Source organism: Coturnix japonica, chromosome 21, assembly GCF_001577835.2.
Source record: "Coturnix japonica isolate 7356 chromosome 21, Coturnix japonica 2.1, whole genome shotgun sequence".
NCBI lineage: Eukaryota > Metazoa > Chordata > Aves > Galliformes > Phasianidae > Coturnix > Coturnix japonica.
This window is the reverse complement of record NC_029536.1, coordinates 3,110,006-3,132,709: the sequence shown is the minus strand read 5'-3', so window position 1 is coordinate 3,132,709 and position 22,704 is coordinate 3,110,006. Positions and strand designations below refer to the sequence as shown.

Sequence of the window (22,704 nt, the reverse complement as noted above, 5' to 3'; positions counted from 1 at the left end):
CCCACACTCTAAGACTAAGCTGTCTCTGCAAAGGCATAATGACCAAGAAAGCCAAGAAGATTTTAGTTCTACTAAGCACCTTTTCACTTCCATTCCACATGAAAAGTGGTGAGTGATTATTTCTACTTCCATGTAACGCCAGCAAGGCGTATATATTTGTCGGAAATAGTAGCCCTTGCCCTCCAAAAGTTATCTTTTTGATACAGTGCATCTAACTATAAATTAATGCCTAAGTTCATTGGCATCTCAGGACAAAACCAAAACAGTCTGGTAAGCAGAATTAGCCAGCATCTTATATCCAAGATACTAATCCCATTTAGAACAAGAAGAATATATATATATTTCAAAATAAATCTTGTATATTAGTAAAATAAAGGACCTGAGAGTAGCTGGATATTGTGGTAATGTAACTTAAGTACAGCAACAGAACACTTAGAAGGCACCCCCAGATTTCCCAATCATTATTCAATTGCTGTTGTAAGCCATCAATCCTGACCACTCCTGACTCTGCAGAGTCTCTCTGTAGAGTGACACAGAAATGACAAGATGCATCAAGAAGTCTAGCTGTCATCTGGAGCATTCCCATTAAGCAGCATGAAAAGCAGTATCCTGATCAACAGATCAACCAGTGATCTCATTTATTATGATTCTCACAGCTAGGAAAACTGCCCTTCAGGAACTGCACTGGCAATGCATGAGGGATTGTCTTTCACCTTTGCCCATTAAGTGATCAAAAAATCATAACAAGCTTAAAGAAAATAGTAACTACAGAATGGTATTAGACAGAAAACTATTTAAATAGTCTTCCCCTAATTATGAGTATACAGGGTAACAAATCTCCCTTCACAAAGCTTCTATCAATGCAGCCTGATTTGCAGTGCTATAAATCACCCAGCAGCTTTATGCATGCCAGTCTTCACAATTTAAGGGATGAAATTGCATGACTTGTATCTCCTCTGACACAGACAACATTTAATTGTTGGTTGTTTTTTTTTTTTTACAGCAATGCTTTCAGCTACACAAATTTTAACTATACAATTGAGGAAACATTACAGTGTCACATCAATCACTTTTCTGAACTAAGTTTGCTTTGGCTCAAGTCAGCAACTCCTCTCCATTCAAGAGATTAGTCCCTTGTAATGGAACCATTAGAAATGGAGAAAGCTTCAAGTGCACTTTACAATATAAATAGAAAGTGTAGCTTCTACATATGGAAGACAGAACTCTGTTCCACTCCGCTTCTGGAAGTGGTTTAAGTCCCAGCATGCAATTTAACAGCAAGTTTTCAGGAGCCTCAGACTCACAACAGAAACAATTTAACAGTGATTTTGGAATTTCTATGGTAATTAAGGCACAATTACATTTGAATTTTAACTAAAAGGCACACTAATATAGTTACAGAAAAAATCAGGAGACTTGGATTTCTTGAAGAAATCTAAGCTTCATCCCTGGTCTTAGTCATGTATTTATTAAATGCTTGGAAACTGCACACATTTCTATTTGTAATAAACTTCAGATAAAGATTTTTCTTGAAAGTCTGAGATCTTCCTATATCAGAAAATTTATCAGATTTATTGTTAAATAAGTAGGTAGAATTGCAGAATTCCCATTCTTCTGAATGAGTTAACATTGCCTTCGCACGCTTGTTCCCTAGTCATAACCCCACCATCAGCAGGTGTAGCATTAAGAACCTTACCATGCAGGGGAAGGGAAAAGGGTTAAAACATGCACAATGCAGCAACATTTTCAGACATTATTCAAAAAAATAAACCTAGCATATAATTGGTCTAGGAACCTCTTCGGCAGCACAAAATTAGTATCTTCTGGTGATCCAAAACAAAAATCAAGGCAAACGCCCCAAGAAGTTGATTAGACTACTGAACAGGAACTTCAAAAAACATAAGAGCATAGAAATGCCCTTCATTAAGCCTACAATTCAAGAAACCTGCCCCCAGGAAAGGCTGATTAAAACCACTTCACTGTCAATTACAATCCCAAATTAACGTGAAGAAGCTCACTCACAGTGATCATAATCCATTGCAAACAATTATTTGACAGCAAAGGGATAACTGCATTGTGCAGACAACCCAAGCAGGTTTCCTAAACTTTCAGATAAGCAAGGATAGGAATCACTGTTTGCCAGAAGTATAGTTAATCTGAAGGAAGGACACATACCAGCCTTTGCTGCTCCAACAAGAGATCTGCTTCCTCCTTCTCCTTCTTATACAAAATCTCCATTTCTTGTAATCTAAAGACAAAAGGACAGAAATAGCCAAAGAGATCATTATTTTTCATGTTGGTATTACTCTATACACAGAACTAAATCACACCATTTTAAAATAACAAGAGTAGAAATAGTTCAATTTAAAAGGAATTCCTTTTTGTTATTCAGTTCCTGCTTCTTTATCCATTAAAAATCTAAAATAAATAAATATATAAATCACAGCTGATTGGGATTAAGAATCCCCTTTGATCAATTAAGAGGATTTAATTTGTTACACAGGAGAGGTCTAATGGACTGCTATAGAAGTGAATCTAACGAAACATTGCACAGCAGTCCTTGGCCACAGTTGTGTCTAGAGTTCAGGGATGGTGCTTAAATGGGATCTATTCATTTATTTACTTATTTTAGAAGGAGACAGAGCTGAAACACTTGAGTGAGGTTGAGGAATTTTTCACTAGAGGCAGCAGTGACAACACATGGCAGAACAAGCACTGGAATACGCTGACAGATAAAGAGTACTGCAACTCTGATTTTATTTTTGGAAGTCTCGCTTAGAAGTCTTCCACACATACATCAGACATCAGTTTAAGGTTTGCCACTGAAACCACTCCCATAGCCAACAGCCATATCTTTCTTGCTGCAAATAGAAATTCTTAGTTCCTTTGATACCTTTTCTCCATCTCCTGCTTCATGTCAATGCCCTGCTTCTCCAGAAGCTCCCTCTGAGCAAAAGTCCAGTCAACAGGCTCAGAGGGAGTCTCAGCTGAGGGAGTTTTCTCTCTTTCTGCTCGTGCTTGCTCTGGATGGTTGAATCGGAAGACATGGTTCTTACCCATGATGATACGATTTCCTAAAAATAGCAACAGAAATTAATTCTTTCAGGATTCCAAAGCAATTAAAAAAAACATCACTGAATCATTCATTCTATTTATCTTCTTGTGTGGTAGCAACAGACTAGAGTGCTCAGTAAGGATTCTGGTAGACATTCGAGTTACTAGGTGACAAGGAAAACAAGAATATTTTGTTTGTAGAAAACAAGACACTGGTAATATAAAGCGTTGCTCACAGAGGACAACTTCACCCTCTGAGGTACAATCAAATGTTCTGACAGGGTTTATCAGAAACTAAAGGACAGACCTGGACACTGAGCAATACAGCTGGAACAAAGAATATGAAACCTGCTCCTCTCTTTCAGTGACACCACCAAAACATGCAAAAGTCATTTAAGCAGGAACCTTAGCTTAGAAAAGTCTAACTTTAAAATAGGAATGCATACTTAAAAACATGCTTTACATGTATTAATTTCAGTCCTAATCAGTAAGATTCACAGAAGGATTTCATAGCTTCTTTTAACTAACATGGGAAAGAGCTGAAGAAACATAATATTATCTTTCAGCTACATCCTAGGGACATAAGATACTCACAAAGATGGAGACAACAGTAACAGACAACAGTAACATTCATCTGTTCTCCCATACAACATATTAATGCAGTTAAAATACAAATAGAACCTCATTCTAGCAAATGACCTCCAGAGTAATCAGAATTGCTCTTGTCAATATATTGACAAAATGCAAGCTTTTAATGATTTCAAAAGCCATATCTGAATTCTTCCGGTAAGTCACCTGTCCAGATGCAGAAGGAAAGAAGGAAAAACATCTCTTTTTAGTTTAATTAAAGTAATTACTAAATGATACAATCACAGTTTCCAGCTTGAGCCACACGCAGGCACAGAACAACTTCAGGTTTGTACTGAAGTTAATATGCTTTGTTACATGCAAATACTTGTCTATAACTTTGTGGAAAAATAAATTGAGATGTTTCTAACCACTGGTTAAAGATGGGTTAAAATCATCATTTAGAGAAGTCACTTCCTCCCCTCTAATTCTTTCCCCATATGTCTTTCTAATGGAATGTAGAGGACCGAGTATGAAATCTAATGAGAGCAAAGAGAAGCTGCTGTACTCCTGCAGAGGGTCATATCTTAGCTTTGCCAGGAAGCTGGGAATTTTCCATCAGCAGCTGGCAGTCTGTCTGCTCTGTCTCACTGAGACTGCCAAGGGCAATAGGTTTGGGCAAGAATGTACTGGAATAACATCAGGGTAAGCAGAAGGACAAGCAGGATGCTGCGTGGCAGTGAATATTTAAGTATGCTTACAGTTAGTGCAGCAAACAATGAAGGAAAAGGAATTGCTGACAAGAGAAAAATGGTAACTTTGTTTAAAAGCTGCACTCCTAAAAAGTCTGCAGTACTGCACTTTAATAGCACTCAGCATTCTCTACAAATGATGTAAATGTCACATATGTACAATTCTTAGATGTGGAATCCAAAAGGGAAAACACCAACTATTCTAACATTTCTTACCTGAACGTAGTTGCACAGGCTGCACAACCCGCTTGCCATTAACATAAGTTTCTGATCGTTCACAAGGCTCCAAAGTAACAATAACTACAAAGAAAGCAACAACAAATGAGAGTTTAGAAAGCACTGTACAGAAACTGCAGAGCATGCAAACCCTAGAGACCTCTCATTTTTTGACTGTCCCTATTAACACCAAAACAAAACGCAAGTGAATCACTCCTCAATGCTTATACTTAAAAAAATACAATGCTTAATAAAAATAAAACTCCACCAATAACTCAATAATGCATGGGGTAGTTACTGCTAGTTATTTTCTTTTTGAATTTTCATGGTTACAGGTAATCAAAACCAGTATTCTCTGACCAAGTAACAAACAAAGAATGATGTAAAAACTCAGCACTTAGCTAGGAAAAGTAATTTTTCACCTTCACCATTGTTGTTCCTCTCACTTCGAAAGATACAGTGCTCTTCTTTGATATGAGCCCCACTCAATACAATGTCCTGCCTTCGCTCAGCATCAGCTTGGCCAACCCTGAGTCAAAAGGAAAACATTTCAAGAGCAAATCAACAATTTCTACAACTCTGCAGTACTATATAGCCCAAAAATATCCATAGAAGTCTACAAATGTAAGCCCCAGAAGCATGAAGATATATCTCCGTTCTGAAGTCAAGTGTTTGAGCATTTCTAGATAAAAGCTATCACAAAAATGGACAAGTTAATTTGTTACAATGATAAGAAGGTGTTACACTGAGTAAGACAGCAGATGAGGTGTGGATAATAGTCTATTTATATGAATTGAATGTTCAGCCATATGCTGGCTGCTGCTGTCGAGTACTGTCTGTGGCTTTCAGTTCTCCAACACCAAAATCTCAAAGGCATTTTCAATGTATTTCATTCCTTTTCTTTAGTCAAGGGATATTCTCTTTTACTGCCCAGTGCAATAATAAATAGCTAATACAGCGCAGTGGCTGCAGAAATTATTTATAAAGTACATGGTAAACTTAAGGGAAAATGCATTTATGTGTTTTTTTCACCTACAGCAAATGCCATGCTTCACTTATACCTAGGGACTGAATAACTCAAGGAGCAATTATTATTTAATGTCAAGGTGTCTCCAGCATAGGAACTTAAGCAAGCAAAACAGACTTCAGAGCACATTAATACCAACCCTCACCTGGTAATACCATCTTTGATGTAGTACAGCAGACATTCAGACATGAGCGGATCTTCATTAAGGTTTACAAGATGAGGAGTCTGAAACAGAAAAAGAAAAGGTAATTGAGAATTGAAGAGCTACTTCTAGGTATCTTCCCACAGCTGTGGAGAGTGTATAACAATCCAGCAGTTTTGTTATGTACATCCAGGTTACTCCACAATCCATCTCTTCAAAAATAACCTCCTGTAATACTGAAAATACTCACAAGGTTAACAGCAGAAGTGCAGCTCTGATTAGTTGATATTTCACACAGTAAAGAAAGAGGGAATAATTATGGCTTCAGTTAAAAATGTAACAATTGCTTTGAAAGTAAACTTGGATACAGAACATCCAACAGTAGAAATGCACGCTCAAGTAAAATTTTGCAACTGATATGGAATCAACTATGGCTTTTTTCAGGCAATACAGTCCAGGTGTGCAATCTGTAAGGTTCACTGAAGTCAAAAGAAAATCTAGAACTATCAGCTGATACAAACTGCTAAAGAGCTCTTCATCTAAAGTTTTACTAGATTTAAATACACTACAGCTACTACAAACCAACCTTCTTTGGTGAAAAAACCCCATTGGAATCAGCAAACAAGTCACACGGCCTTGGTGTAAAAATCTAGCCAGTGAGATAGCAGTAAGCATGAGCACAAAAGAAAGGCAAGAGTGGTTAAACAAAGAAAAATAATAAAATAAAAACAAGTGTTAATAAGCCTCCTTTCATTCTGTTACTCTCAATTAGCATAAATTAAGTAAAAAAGAAATAAAATTGCCTAAGATTCCTTGGAAATGTTCTTTCCATCAATAGTCAAAAAAGACTACTTGATAGGAATGTTAATAGCACTCAGACTTCCACTGGGGCACAGACATTTTGATTTAATCAATAAAGAACTTCATTGTGAACAGTTAGTTTATGGAAGCTCAGAAGTTGCTAACTAGAGACTATTTTAATCCCCTAAAAAAATAAAGAAGGAACCTAGAAGTGTAGCCAAACATATGCCATACCATCATCTCTGTTCACAGCATTGAAATACATTCAGAGTTGCATGAACCTCTCCAATCAAGACAAAACTTGAGAATACAGCGCTGTCACTATACAACTTGACACTCTGCTATATGTTCTACACACACGTTTTGGCATTTCACTTGATATACTGAGTTCAAAGTTGGAATTGGTCCATCACAGCCCGTGAAGAGTTTTATGAAAAATAAAACTCATCAGTTTGAAACTGGTGCTGCCTAACCTTGCTGTTTGCTCATCTATTATTCACAGAAACACAGAATGACTTGAGATGAAAGGGACCTCAAAGATCATCTAATTGCAACCCCATCCAAAGACCACCTTAGTATTCTCCCGGACAGCATTCCTAAAGCATGAACTTAAGGATTTTCCCAGCTCCAATCTTCGATGAGATCATAATTAAATTTCCACAATTAATACTGCATAGTTTCCCATCATCAAAGACAAAATGCAGCTATGGCAGCTCAATGTGGTACCTTTTAATTTGTAAAACGGGCAAAATTGATCTTCTGCAATTCAATTTACTGCTCAGCAGCTAAAAACAGCGCTGCCATAGTAACACATGATTATGTTTGTATAGGTACCTTGGAAATGTTAAATCTTCATAAACAACTTCAAAATTTCATCACCTACACGTGCACAACAGCAGCCACAATTACTAAGAGGGTAACTAATAAAACTGATCTGCACAAACAGCAAGAAAAAGAAGCTAACAGGACTAGGTCAGAAGTTTCACTACTTCTAATAAATCCTCTATGGGTAAAATAAATAGTAACTACTACCAAAGCAACTACTCATCTCAGGTGGTGCTTATGAACAAACCTGATCAGCTGAAAATGCATCAAAAGAGTCATCAAAAAGAGTTGATGGTCTCTGAGGGAAAATCTAAAAGGAGATTAGGATCCATAACATCAGAGAAGGAAACGTATAGAACACTCAACTAATTAACACCTTTACAAACCTAATGCACTTTGAAAGACCAAAACCAGAGCAGTACATAGTTCAACCATTTTTGAATAGCAGAAATCTGTAAAATTTTCATACTTCTCCCATTTCATTAGCAGATCAGCCTAGTGCATGCTTCCATGACCAAAGGAAGCTTTGGCATGCAATAAGTTTACACAGCTGCCTCTAGAAGCAAGTCATGTCAGTTTCATACAGAGCAACATCCAGCCTCACTGCTATAGGTAAAATAATTCTTAGATGCAGAGTGTTTTGATGTACTCTAACAATCTATTTCCAAAAATATGATGTAAAAGGAGCTTACAACTGACAATTCAGACCTCATATGCATACAAGCCCTTCTGTGAACAGCAGTTTCCTCAGCCTTCCCTAACCCCGCAAGATGACCAACCAGCCATTGACAGACATGATTTGACAATTATCAGTTTTCTCTACCTTTTTAGGAGAAAAGACTCCCAGTGTTCCTCCATCTTCCCGAATGGCAACTCCCATTTCTGCCAACAATGCCTCCCTGGAAAAGTAAAGCCAATTATTTACTACATTTTAGGCTTCAAAAGATTCTTGGTCAATAGAAGCTCTGAGTTTCATTGTGCTACACTGCTTTCAACCAGCCTACCCACTGACCATGTTGCCGCTTTATCACCATAGGGCAAGTTTCCAAACTCTTCCTGATCCAATATAAAAAAGCATTATTTCCTTAAGACATAAAAGGGATTGTGTGGGGACAGACAAACTTCATGTCATACACTACCCTTGATCTTGACAAAGCACAACAATAACTCCAACAGAGAAGAGTAAGAACCTGGCAAACTGTTACTTTCTTTGTTGCTGTTTTTATTTGGGAAAGGTTTTTGTTTGTTTGTTTTGGGGGAAGGAGGATGGTGAAAGACGTGGGGGTGGTGAAATCAACTCTGAGCATCATCAACATAATGCAGTCAAGACTTGCACAGCTCATGGATCAATTTCTAAGAGTTTCTAAGCATTTAATATTCTAATGAATATCACTCAGTTTTGCTCCAACCACTTTCTGACAACACTTAAGCATGTCTTATTGCTCTAGATGCAAGTCAAACCACAGCTGGAAAGCTGAAGTTGGTTCCACAATTTAAGGAACTCTGGTACTAAAAGTTTAATCTTTGCTGTCTAAATTCACTGCCAGAGTTTTTGGAATGTGAGAGAAAGGGGGAAGAAAAAGACCAGAACCATATGCTGCTTCACAACAGAAGCTAATGTAGCAGCTTGGGACATTATCCAAAATGTAGTTCTAAACACTGTTAACTTTAAAAAACATGGGAAAGAATATGGCATTCTCTCAGTACTGCCCCTGTTGTTACACATAATACGAAGACCAGCAGAATTATCACTAAGCCCCATTCTGCTGTTCCATTGCTTTTCAACAGAGCAACATTATCCATTTTCTAAAAACAATTCACATCTACAGCATTTCTAATTCCTGACCTTTCCATCCTAATGGCCTCTGTTTTCCTCAGCTTCTCTTCCCACGTTTCATTCAGCTCTGCAATGATCTTCTCAGATTCCTGTGTAAAAATCCCAACAGCTGTTTTACGGTTTGCTCAATGTTCTCTACATAAAATACAATGTAATTAACATTGATGCTCAGTGCAGTGCTACATCTCAATTTAATCTGTGCTTTAAATCAGTAAGTTATGTTCCTTAATTTTTATCAGAATTAATAGCCTCGAAAGGAAGCCAAAAAGAAAAGATGACTTCATATCTAACCACAATCAGACTTTAATTCAAACCACCTAAAAATTTCTTTTTTCTTTAAAAAACTAATTTACAGACATCATTCAGCAACTGGATGCCAGGGAGCCACAGAGACCACACCATTATTTCCATGGTAACTGCAAGTTCCTAACAAGAAAGGGATATGTGGTGTGTGTACCAGCCCATTCCAGTCCCTGTGGCAGCGTCTCATGGACAAGACATGAGAATGAAGCACAGATTCAACAGAGCCAGCTTTCCCCACTCATCCACCCATGGAGATTGGGGAGGGGAGCTTCGGTAAAATAAAGAAATACTTTACTGTAATGCACTTTTGATGCGGTTCAATTCTGTGCAGAATTGGGACAAGGCTTCTATTGTCTGGATAAAGCATGCTATTCTGTGTGCTTCACATTTTAATCTGTGGGGGCTGGGTGAACACAACAGTGGCAGGATTATTCTGCCTCCTTTTTTCAACTTTGGGGTAATTTGGTTTTCTGAAAGCTGACTGTATTTGCTAGTGAGACCTAGTCCACTCTAGGCCTCTTCAAGTCTATATTTAAGTTCAAATTTCCCATAATTGCCATTGTATCAGAAGACCTGTAAACATCAACCAAGATCATCATTCTGAACTTAGTGGTAGCTCCAGGCTACAGTTAAAACCATATTTATCCTAACAGGAAAGGCTGTACATGAACATAGACTCTAACTCAATTCAGTAAAATGCATTTTTTAGGGTATAAGTGGGTTTCAGACAACTTGCTAAAGGAAAGTTCTCCCACTTCTGACACTGTTTAGCCTTCACAAAGACCCAAAAAACAGCCTGCTTAATTCTGCAGCAATACTTGCCTTCAAACGCTCAATTGCCTCTTCTCCCCCAGGCGTTGACATGATTCTTTCCTGTATACTGGACACAGATGTTAAGCCCACCTGACTACTGAGAGAACAGGAGGACGGAGAGGCAGTGAGGGACCCCATGGAGGCTGTGGAAAAATTGCCAGGACGTTGATTCTCGGAGGCTAGTAAGTATCTATGTTTATTGTTCTGAAAATCTTTCAGATCTGAGAGAGACACACACAGAGGGAAGGCAGAGAGACGGGCAAAAGGAAAATAGGAGGAGGGAAGGAACAAGGAAGAGGAAGATAGGAAGGAAACACCAGTGTAAGAGGAAAGCATTTAAGCAGCGACAAAACAAGTTCTGTAATTTTTAGATGGCAGTTCTGAAACAAATCCCTCAACTTTAGCAGGTGTGATAAATATCTCAGATCAGACCCTGAGGATTACTAGAAAGGGCTGCGCCATAAATCACTCTGATCAAAAAAAGCTTGAAAAAATAAATTACACTAACCAAAAATAAACTCTTATTCCTAAATGAACACTAAGCTGCTGTGCACCACGAAGGTCAGAACAGGAGCAGTTACTGATGGGATCAGTGATATCCTGGGATGAAGCCCAAACATACACCAACCCCTTTAACTCAGCAAAATACTACTTTCCAGACTTCTTTCATTCAAAGTAACGATCATGAACCACCATGACCACCAGGACTACCAGCTAACTCCTCCCTACATACTGTCAGCATCCAAGCCACCTGCCAGCCCACCATAAGAGAAAAGAACACAAGTTCACAGTAACATGGTTGAGCTTCCCTCTTAACCCTCTCCATCTCAAAGCCAGCCATCTCAAAGTATCTGCTGAGGCTCTGACAGAAGTACCACAGAAGGTGGTTTAAAGCTTTTTGGTCTTCATTTACATGGAGAAAAACAAAAAAAAAAAATAGTTACAAGGAAGCCTTTGGAGCCTGAATAAAGAGACCTGAAAGATACTGCCTTTAAAGGCAGAAAACAAGGTGAAGGCACATAAATTATTTAAGAAGAAAAGCATCCAGAAGCAATTTATTTTGATCTAACTTGGCTTCTCAAATGTCTGTAAACTGTGCCCTCAGAATAATCACAAAAAATATTTTGCAACAAGACAGTTCAGTTTTAATAATTTCAATGGTTTTTAACTTCTAGCTCAAACAAATCCTTTACTAAGAAAAGCACTTTGAAGAAGTCAAATCAGACCCTGCAAATTATGAATAAGCAAATTATGACTTCCAGAAAAATAAGAGATGCTCAGACAGACACCATATATATCTTCATGTCCTTTCACATCTCCTCTAATTCTACCCTGAGCAACCCTGCTATGGTAAATCTATTATCTCAGCATTCTATTTGGGCCTCAAGATTGCATCTAATCAGTTTGAAAACCACCATCTGCTAATAAAGGAAGCAAGGGTGGAAGGTTAACAAAAGAAAGGCAGGTTAAGGAAAGGGAATATCATCAGGATGAGGAAAGCAGACATGGCAGAGCAGGGAGGATGAAGTCTCGAAAGGCCAGGAGACACATGCACTCCTGGAGATGAAGGAAGTGGCACTCGCAGCTTTTGCAGTTGCTGTGATCATTAAGAACCAAAACCCTCAACACCATGCACACCCCTCCTGGAGGCTGCAGCTTTAACAGATGACATATGCACACGCTGGAAGCAGCATCAGAACATAAGACAAGGCCAGGATGAGTCTTTACATCACCAGTAGCTTTGATTTCAGGAAATTTCAGACAGATCTCTTCTAGCTGATACTGTTTTCAAGTTGGGGGGAAGAAGACTGGCTGAGAGTTTAAAACAAAATCTGCCAACACAAAGTTTACACTGTACACATATCAGACATCTCTCTTGCAATGGACTTTGTATATTTCCCTTCCATAAAGGCAAGAGGCAGAAGAGAAATAAAATATTTGCTGAGTGTTCCTAGCCCTAGTAAACTAATCATGATAAAGCATTACAGCTCAAATAAGGAACCTTTATCAGTACAAGATGTGTAACGACTTCTTGTCTAAAGACTATATAAAATAAACCTCAGTCTCCAGGAGGATGTAATACTATTTCATCTTGAGTTAATCAACACATTTCAAATCAATACTTCTAAGTGGTAAAGAGAAGTTAAAAGGTTAGGAAGCTAAATGAGCAGAAGCTGTTTCAGCTGAGGAACTCAAAAGATTCGAGAAAAAAATTTTAGTTCAAACACAAAACGTCAGCTGTCATGGAAACAGGCTAAATCGTGACCACTCTTCCCTTCTTTATTCTGCCAGAGAGCAAGCAATGAAAATATGCTGTATTTTAAACTTTGCACTTGGTTTTTTCAACTGCTGACTTGATCTAAGCTGGTTAAGCTAGTTTCCATGAGACTGTATAACGTTCCACAATGAAGGTTCTGTCTGGGATTTCCCTGTGAGAAATGCTGGCATGCAAAGCTCAGTTAAAAGCTGACCCAGAAAAAGCAGGTTAAGAAGAGAACCACACAATACACACATTTGCCTCCACTTCCAGAGTATTCATCTCCCATTGGATCAACTGAAGGGAAGCAGGAGGGAAAATACAAGAAGGATCAAAATTGAAGATTCACCAGTGACACAGGAAGGGAAGAGATTACTACTCCCATGCTTAAAGATACAATACACCATTTTCAGTAACATTTTTTGTTTCAGTTTTGATCTAGAACCAAAAAACAGGCTGCACCAAGCAGGTGTTCTCACACATTTTCTCATAGCCCTCATGTCTTAAAAATAAGTAAACAAAGATTTATACAATAACTGAGGCACAGTTTTGTTCCAGAACTTTACACGATTGCTGGCAAAACAAACCAGTACAACAGAGCTCTACTGACTTAACTCAAACTCTTGCCCCAAATAATTCAGTATTTTATTTACATGCAACTGTTTTCAAATAAGTAAATTTTGAGATAACAAATGCTTTGCCACTAAGGACGTGGTCTAGAAGGGGTTAGGTATCATTTTTATTTTTTTTTTCTGAGCAAGGACAGTACCAAAGCCAGGTATCAATCTTTAGCTTTCAAGAAATAGGAAAATATGCTTGCTTTCTCAATATGAAATCAGTTGCTACATCACAACTATCCTTCTTTTATCAGCAACCAGACAAAACACCCTTCATAACTCACCAAGGCAACTCTCAAATGTGAAAGTTATTATAGTAAAATTACTTCCACTGCAATAGGAAAATCCATCTGCATGCTTTTCCTTGAGAGTTTGTAGATGGCCTACTAACTCTACAGAGACTGATCCTAGGATGAATTATTTAAAGGCAGAAGTGGCCATTCCTAAAATGTTGTTCAAAGTTTAACATCAGGTCCCACACCCAACTTCAACATTCTATGGCAGGCCAAGCTCTCCCTCCCTTTTGTAAGAGGTGAGATCAAACCCAAGATAGCAAGGTCTGTTTAACCCACTTACTGTCAATAATATCTCCCAGCCCTTGGGCACGCAAGAGATCCTTAAGCCTTGTCACCTCCTCCTTCAGCTCACGCACCAGTTTGGCATTTGGATCTTCATTGATAACAGCATTGCATTTAATTTGTTTTGCACGATCAGCATATCTGGAACCAATCAGAAAACAGCCCCTTAAAATGAACACTTCAGGTCCACAGGCAACACAGATTTACATCAGAAGAATTTGTACTTAATAAAGCATACATCTACAACAAGAACAAGTCTCCAAGATCTATACAGGATGTATTAACAAGGTACAACACGCACAACAACATTTTTTCCCCTTTACTGACTGCTCTGAAGCCTCAGTTCAAGTAAAACACTTAATTCCAGTGACCACACTAGAAAACAGCAGAAGATGAGTTTGACATTTCAAACAAGAAGTAGGCAATTAACTCCTAGCTTCCCTGCTCACACATAATAGATCAGTTTTTGCCTTTTAGGGTAATTGCATTTGTTCCCCCATTATAGAGATTTTTTTCCCCTAGAGGTTTCTCAAGGAATATTAACCAAAAATTTGAAGGACGGCACGTGTCTGATAGAGCTCAAAGTTACCAGTATCCATCTCAGATGAAAAAACTGTACCTTAAAGTGCTCAAAGTTTCATCATAATTGATATCTGCTGGACTCAAAGCAGCAACCATAGCAGTTCGGGAATTACCACCTGTAACAGAACAGGTAAACTTTTAGACAACACCACAGTGCACAATGTAAGCACTACAACCTACTAAATATCAGTATTTTCCATAAAGTACAGAATTTAACTGCATTCCACATCACTGAGGAACACACCAAAATCCTGGAAAAGCAGCAAAGCTGCAACTTTAGCGAATTTGAAACATATGATTCAGATTTGACTGTTAAAATATTTAAACCCATAAAGAATACAAATTTAAATGAATTAAAAACATTCTGAGAATTTACTGAGAATTTCATTCCATATTGGCACAGGTAAATTCAGCCATACCTAGATTTTCTCGAAGCAGCCATGTTAGTACAGAATCCCTGTATGGTATGAAGTCTGTCTTCTTCTTTTTCTTACTCTGCAAAGTGAAAAAAACAAACAAGAAAAATAAACACTGAATGGAAAAGGAGCATAGATGCTCACTCTTAACAATAAAGAGGTGCTGAAAAGGCACCTCTGCTGCTTGCCAAAAGAGGGTAACCTTAAAATAGGCAAATAAAATTAAGTATAGTGGGTAAGTATCAGTTGCTAAAGCTCACAAAATTTTCCATGTCACTCCAGAAAATTCAGAATAGTCAATTGTCTGCAGTCTATTACACAGGCAAGGAAAAAAGCATGGAGCGCAGAAGCACGAAGGCAGAGAAAGTTTCCCTCCCTAAAAGGTATTTCCAAACTAATTCACTAAATCAGGAGACGTTCTGTAGTAAAGAACCACTCCCAAACCATACTTAAATGTGTGTTTTCCAAGTATTTATCTCCAAACTAAGGGTATCTTTGAATTTCAGTATCAACCATTCTCACATTTTGTAACAATTCCTGATAACACAGTAATTTTTCAAGAAAGATCCTCGTACATTGGTTCCAAAGTGAAAACAGCAACATTTCACAGTTGGTCAAATAAACAAACAAAAAACAACTCCCACTCTGCCCATCCTACCTTGCTGGTGCAATTATCCTAAGTTGAAAGCATTGAGAAAGCAAAAGACAATAAGATGAGTTTCATAATAGAGCTTACATACGTTCGGATAGCATTATTTTATTGAGAAGCTCCATGAATTAGAATAAGTTCCATTTAAAAAAACAAAAAGAAAAACTAAGAAGCATTCAACTACATTCAACCTGTCCCAAGCGATTGAGAACTTGCTTTTAAAAGCAGCCATAATCCATCTTTTTTGTTACTTGATTTTTTTTTAATATTAGTTAAATCAAAAAGCATAAGATAAAGTAAGTTTCCAAACCTACAGAACTGTGTTTAGATTACTGTATGTTTAATCATCTAAACACATTAACTCTTTGCACTGAATAAAAAAAAGGCTGTGTTGATCCAACTGTACTCCATTACTCTCACTGTCTCAGTTTTAGTAGTTATGGAAAGGATGTTGCAGATAAGTAAATGCCGTACTTACCACCTCTGCCAGTGCTGAAATAACTTTGCCCAGAGTCGTGAGAGATTTGTTTATATTTGCTCCTTCCTGGGAAAACAGAACCCAGCATTAATAAGCCTTATTTTTCAATCATGAATCTCTGCAAACTTAAGTCTTCACTTCCACAGACATTTTTTTCCAATCATATAATTGCAATCCTTACACTGCTTGTGCACCCACTTCTCTTTCTTCCCCACGCATCAGTGGCCCAATACCTTTAATCGGGTTCCTTTGGCACCAGTTGAATCAGCTCGTTCACTCCCAGCCAGATCCACAAGGCTGATCTTGCTGACCTGAGGAGAGAAAGAACAACTAGAATTAGTCCCTGTCAAACTAAACTAAGAAATTAAGTAACTTCAAAAAATTCTATGGCATGAGAAAAACTCTGCCTAAAAATGACCACAATGTGCTTAAAACATGTGATCAGTTTGATAATTATTATCCTGTGGATAAGAAGTATCTGGAATTACACTCTTTTAAACATCACTATACTTTAGATTACCTAAAAAGAGAGGTTGAGGGCCACTGACACAAACAGAGGTGCAAAGAAACTGTTATCTTCTAAAGGCAACAAAAGAATCTCAAAAGAAAACAAACATACGTGTCATCCTGACCCTATTGACACCAAAAACTGGCCAAACTAAGATGGGGAGGGATCTTCAAAACTTTCCTATCTCTCTCCTCATAGAACCTACTCCTTAAGGCTTAAATTCTTCCCACTTCTCATCTGTAACATACCTTCTCTGTGGAAAGATCAGTTTCTGCATCATGTTTCTTCTGAGTAAAGACAATCGTAAACACAGCGTGAGAGCGGCTGCTAGTTTCATTCATGTTGGTAGCTGCCACAGTCCTAGAAAATGAACACACAGATAAAAACGGCTGCCCTCTGTGCTGCAACTACAACAACCTGCAGGCCTCAGTGCAGCTGCAAAGGATCACAACTCATTTGCACTTATTTTTCAGTCCTCAATTCCTCCCAGCTTTAGTACAGTTCAGAGTTTGTTTAATCTGTGTACTTATTAGCCTATCCTACACTGACATATAAGAAAATGCAAATGGCATTCACATCAATCTCACAGACTGTTAAATGAAGCATACTGTACATAAATGACAACCATTAGCAAATAAGAACCAAAAGCTATAAAGCCAACTTTAGACCTGATCACTTGCGTGAAGGAAAGAATCTACTTATTTATACCAACAGGCTGACTTAAAAGCCAGAAGAATCACTTACTACTTAATTTAAAGCCATTACAAGCCTTAAGTATCTGTAGTGATTTGCAACACCATTACACCACTTATTCAAAATTTATGCTGTATGTCATACAAACCCATAGCAGAGGTAGAAGTATGTAATGTGCTATTGCAACCAACCTGGCTTTGTTTCCAGCATCCATGAGGTCTGCGATGTCTGTGTAAGATGTGACCGCTAACTTGGACAGATCTTCCACATAAGGGCCAAGCAGAGGATGCTCTCGCACCCGCAAATTCCCTTTGTTCTTCGGGTTCAACAAGTCTCTGACTCTCTCACAATAAATCTCCATGTAACTCACCTGAAAAAAGGAATTGGTAAAATCATTTACTGACTGCTAAGGCTTCCTCCTTGTGAAAACTCTGCAGTGCTTCCAGCAGAAATTCCCACTGTCTACTACAGGAAAGCTGTGTCTCAGTTTAACAGTGTGAGGCCAAGGGAGATAGGAGGAAGATTTATGAGGTATAAATGCAGAAAGGGTCGATACATACTACAGACTCTCCACCCATGTGTAGATCCCTCAGCTCTTTCAAAAAGCATTGGTGTTTAACTACAACTGTTTCATGTCCAGCACACTGATATTCTTTTATTCCTCACCATACTCACCTCTACAGAATATGACATCTCTTCATTGCTGTTGTCATTGATTTTCTCAAACAATTCTTCACATAGCTGGAAATAGATTAAAACCAAGTCAGAAATTAGTTCTTACTAAGTAGTATGAAGTAACTACAATGACAAGTCATTAATTTGGCAGCGGAAGAAGGAACAGATCGTACCAGCAACAACCAGCATCACAAGGAAGACACTTAAGCCCGATTATCTGTCATTATCAAACCCCAATTATCTGTCATTATCATCCAGCCTCGATATTTTATAAAGCATTTCAAGTGTTCAGTGTTTAAACAATATTAATATTCTGTAACACAAAATTAGAAGGATAATCTGTTATAACATTAACACACTAAATAACCAAAATTACTTCAGTTGCTCAGCATTCTACCATTTCAGTAGCACTCTGCTACAAAGAAGTCAAACAAGAGACACTAAATTAAGATCATAAAGGAAGAAAAAGAACAAACAGTTGGCAAACACATGGATATGTGCAGGAAGATTGAAAAGCATGAGGACTGAGGTGTGTGCATACAAAGAGGACCCCAGAACACCTATCTACTGGCCACTGCATGGAAAATGCAGGCAAATTTAAAGCATGTACTCTGAAATAATTCAGTCAACACATGGTTAAAGCCTAAAATATCACACTACAAGACAGGAAGACAGAGTCAAGGAATTTTGCCAACACATAGAAATGTAATGTCAACAATCTATATTACTTAGAAAGTGATTGTGCTGTACCCTCTGCATACGTGACAAGAAAGAACAGATTCAACAGGTTCTCTCTGAATACATAAATCATTTTGTTTCTTCATAAGGAGACCTCAGTGAAACTGGAGGGAAATCACTTTGTTTAGAAACTGGTAGATAAAGAGCTTTACTGCATCTACAGGAACATTAAGTATTTTTTTTAGAACAGCCTTTAATTCATATGTATTTGAGGTTACAGAAAGAGAAACAGGAATATCAAGATCACAGATCAAAATAATTCTAGCACCAAGCTGTTCTGACATATTTTCATCTACTTTCACCTGTTATGCTGATACTTCATATCACTGCAAGAGAAACAAAGCACTTCCAATAATTATGTCTTTAATCACAGTACCCCACCACATGTAAACAAATTATATATATATATATATATATATATATATATATAAAACCTGTACTGGACAGTAAGCATTGAACATGCTATAAAAAAATAAATCCCTTTCTGGGTTTTGTCATACCTGGGGGATTATCCCTGCTTGGCTCTCCTCCTGTTTGCCCATCATGGTGTAGGATTTCCCAGCTCCAGTCTGTCCATAGGCAAAAATGCAGACATTGTAGCCCTCAAAGGCATGCAGCAACATCTCCTTCCCAATATCATTGTACACACGGCTCTGAGATGCAAAGCAGGGATCTTCAGGCTGAAAAGGCACAAAAATAGGATCAGAACAGTCTTCTCACTTTCACATAACATTTCAAATAGCAATTAATCAATCTTGTGGGTCAATTCTCTTAGGAAAAGAGAAAGAAAGGCACATTTTTCCACAGATTTTTCCCAAAACAATACCAGCTAAAGCAGAATGACAGAATGACAAATCCAAGTTTTCCTAGGTTTTTGGTTATGAAAGTATCCCTGCTGGCCAGAGATTTACTCAAATATTGTCATATTTGCACAACCCAAGTAGCTAAAACTAAAAACTGACAGAAAAGCATTATCCATTCTTTCTACATTTTTTGAGGAAAAAAAGGCAGGGGAGGGGTTGATGGCAGATCAACACAGTTCTGCTTTAGAACAATTACTGGAAGCCAGCAAGACCTTAGCACTGATTTGCAGGAGGGTGGGGCAGAGGAGCTCCATGGGTGAGTTTATTGCTTTTGCAGCCGTTAGAAACACAGGTCACTACTCTGCCTTTTCCAGACACACCAAAGGGAACACAGACCACATCTTTCCTTGAACTGCAGAACATAAGCAGCTATTCTACAAATAGAACCAAAGTAACCCTGGTTGATGTGCACCCTTAAAACATTTTAGACAAAACTGTTGCTGAATATTTTTAGTAAACTTTCAAATATCCACAACTTGTTATTAAACTCTAAAAGCTCAGATTTCTCCTCTCTCAAGCTTTCAATTTGAATGACGGTGAGAGAGAGAGTGCAGAAACACATGACAGGGACAGAATAGTCAGAAAACAAGCAAGTAGTTAAATCAAGCCAGGTAAGGAAAAATGGTTTCCTTGTAAAAGAACTTACTGATGTGTGGGACCAATAAGAGTAGTCAAAGCTGAAGGACTTTGGCGCTTCCTTGGGATTCTTTGGGTTGATAATACCTATAGGAAATAAAATGCAGACATTTAGCTAACTCGACATTTAGGAGCATAATTAATGAGCTTGCTGAGCCTCAATCTGTCCCTGAGCATTCCCACACCACTCAGGAGTAATAAGACTGAAGCACCAGACTCACAGCTTCCAAGGAAATGCATTCCTAAAAGGAATGATGCTGCTAAACAAAATTCTTCTGTAGAAAGCTTGAAGCAGGTCATGCTGCTCCTTTGGCATGTAGAATGGGAAAGGTTTTTAGGAGTTGAGGGATATTAACAAGGAGGAATGAAAACACAGAGACCTCCAGAACCCATGGTGATTCCACAGCAGGACAACTCAAGTCTGTTCTGAAAAACAAGTTAACTAGGAGAAGAGCTCAGTGCATAAGGATTGCCTTCAATCAGCCCAGTGTTTTAAGGGCAATGGAGAAGACAGGAAAAAGTGGGATCTACAAGTATTTGGGGGATTGCTCTGTGTAGTTTCTTTCAGCATCCTTTTACACACATAAAGCCCATTCAGAGATTTACAATGGTACTGACAATAGCTGAACCAACCAAACTGTGAATGTTCTTCACCACTGAATACAGCACCAACCAATCTGTGTATTTACTCTCTTTGCAACTTCAGCGTAACATACAGAAGGTCTGTGATAAAATTCACACAAGATAGCCAATATAGAAGAAAAATGTGCTTGCTTATATCTCCAGTTACAGCTTAAGTCACATTCAAGAAAGCTGACTTCCAATTGCCTTTTCAGCTCTTGGAATCCTTGATTTATTTTTCTTCCCTCGGTGTTTGCATGTAACAGTACAAAACCTGCCAGGTGAGTCATTAAAAACCCCACTTTTCTTATCTGTAACCATTCTGCTCTTTTTATTTTGTCAGCTCCCAGCATTATTTCAATATTTAATCCACATACACGCATTCCTTACAGTCATGTAATGCTTTTCAAGGCATATTTTAGGTGCTGCTCGCACCCCAGGTAACCTCTGCCAATAGATGCAGCTGCCATTTCAATGACATACAGGACTCCTGCAGATCGTGTATTCCAAAGAGGGCAGTTTATAAGCACAGCTCTTGCTGCACAAGTAAATCTCTACTACTGCTTCTTCTTCTCAAGTCTGTATTGCAGGAAATACTTACATGATCGTTTCCACCAGCTGTTTTCAAAATCATCTACAGAAACAGGATTTTAAAAAGGCATAGTCCTGAGAGTATCAAAATCAGACAAACCACATGTCCATCTGCACCTATAGCAGCAATAAGCCTTTGGAAATCTTATCCTAATTAAGATATACACAAACAAAATCTACAAAGAAAAAAAGAATACACACAGGTGGTGACAGTCTTGCTGGGGAAAACTTGTACTCCAGTATCAGTCAGCCTAAGCAAAGGATGGCTGTTTCTCATGTATTCAGGCCAGTTCAAGCTCTACTTCTGGGAGATCAGGACTTGAAGCTTCTTGGGAGAAATAAAATCAGAAACAAACTGCAACACCCACCACACTTTCCATTTCAGGCATTATGATCTTAACATGTTGCACTGAAGTCTCTGAAAACGTGCTTACAGAATTCCCTTCCAAATGTAATCACTCTACCAGATGCTGACTCCCTGAGCAGGACTGCAGTCCAAAACTACATAGCAGAGAAGGGATCACTGTGTGGATAGCAAATAGCAACAGTTGCTACTCTTTCTTGTGGTCAACTTCCATTTTCACTTGGATGCACCTTGTGCTGACATTCTTGCTGTATAAAAGCTGACAGACATGCAAAGCCAACAAATAACATGCCTCACACCCGTAAAGCATCACATGGCTAAAACACGTGCAGCTTTGGATAGCAACATGGGCATCAACGCATACCAAACCAGTAACCTAAGCACTCATATATGGCTCCCACTCCCCTGCTCCTCTTGACCAAGCAGGGGTAATGCTGCATCTACAACACAGTTGTGAATTAGTTCTGAAGTGAATAAATCCAAGACAACCTCCCTGCACAAATTTCAAGCAACTCTCCTTCAGTGCAACTTCTAGCAGCCTGGAAAATAACTTCTCCTGCTCCTCATTCTATTATTGAACAATCAAAGCTCCAGAAGGTAAGAAAGAAATCATGTCCTGCACCAGCAGGTTCCTACACACAAAAACAGTATCAGAACCAGTCCCCAAATCAGTTCAACGCGTCCTTCAGGGATGAACATCACCACTTCAATCATGGTGGGTTAAGGGCTCCAGGGAAAGTAATTTAACTATTAAAAGCAGAAAGAAAGCAGCAATAAATAGAACCCATCCCTACGTATTGCATAACACAATTCAAAGCAGATACATGAACACATACAAACATTGTTGGCAACTCTCCTGACAATTAATTCACAACCACAAAACTTTGATCTCAACTATTTATCTCATGGCATGGCTGATGTGTCTCTTTTTAGAGCCCACACTGAAATAACAATTATTCATAAGGCTTTTTAATTCTTCTTTAGTCATCTACAAATACAAAAGCCACTTCTCTTGGCCAAGGCATTTGTTCTCTCCAAGAAAGTTAAATTAAGATTCTACTGTGTCAGAAGCAGGAAACAGAGCAAGGAATAGAATAAACG

At 38.3% G+C, this 22,704-nt stretch overlaps 1 protein-coding gene across 11 annotated transcripts in view; it reads right to left on the bottom strand.

The window, feature by feature from the left end:
• Positions 1-22,704, bottom strand: part of KIF1B (kinesin family member 1B) — a 76,507-nt gene that overhangs the window by 39,022 nt on the left and 14,781 nt on the right. For 2 of the 11 annotated variants that reach the window (XM_015882374.2, XM_015882382.2), the window contains exons 3-22: positions 20,038-20,114; positions 19,029-19,208; positions 17,791-17,856; positions 17,307-17,485; positions 16,671-16,782; positions 16,148-16,225; positions 15,915-15,980; positions 15,446-15,463; positions 14,791-14,866; positions 14,409-14,487; positions 13,788-13,930; positions 12,850-12,891; positions 10,347-10,558; positions 9,231-9,310; positions 8,208-8,283; positions 5,762-5,841; positions 5,012-5,118; positions 4,590-4,673; positions 2,894-3,074; positions 2,176-2,248 (exon numbers count right to left, since the gene is read on the bottom strand). In XM_015882374.2, coding sequence (XP_015737860.1) covers positions 2,176-2,248; positions 2,894-3,074; positions 4,590-4,673; positions 5,012-5,118; positions 5,762-5,841; positions 8,208-8,283; positions 9,231-9,310; positions 10,347-10,558; positions 12,850-12,891; positions 13,788-13,930; positions 14,409-14,487; positions 14,791-14,866; positions 15,446-15,463; positions 15,915-15,980; positions 16,148-16,225; positions 16,671-16,782; positions 17,307-17,485; positions 17,791-17,856; positions 19,029-19,208; positions 20,038-20,114 — 2,009 coding nt within the window. The remainder of the gene's footprint in view (positions 1-2,175; positions 2,249-2,893; positions 3,075-4,589; positions 4,674-5,011; positions 5,119-5,761; positions 5,842-8,207; positions 8,284-9,230; positions 9,311-10,346; positions 10,559-12,849; positions 12,892-13,787; positions 13,931-14,408; positions 14,488-14,790; positions 14,867-15,445; positions 15,464-15,914; positions 15,981-16,147; positions 16,226-16,670; positions 16,783-17,306; positions 17,486-17,790; positions 17,857-19,028; positions 19,209-20,037; positions 20,115-22,704) is intronic. The other 9 variants (XM_015882379.2, XM_015882383.2, XM_015882384.2 and 6 more) reach the window with 7 other exon arrangements.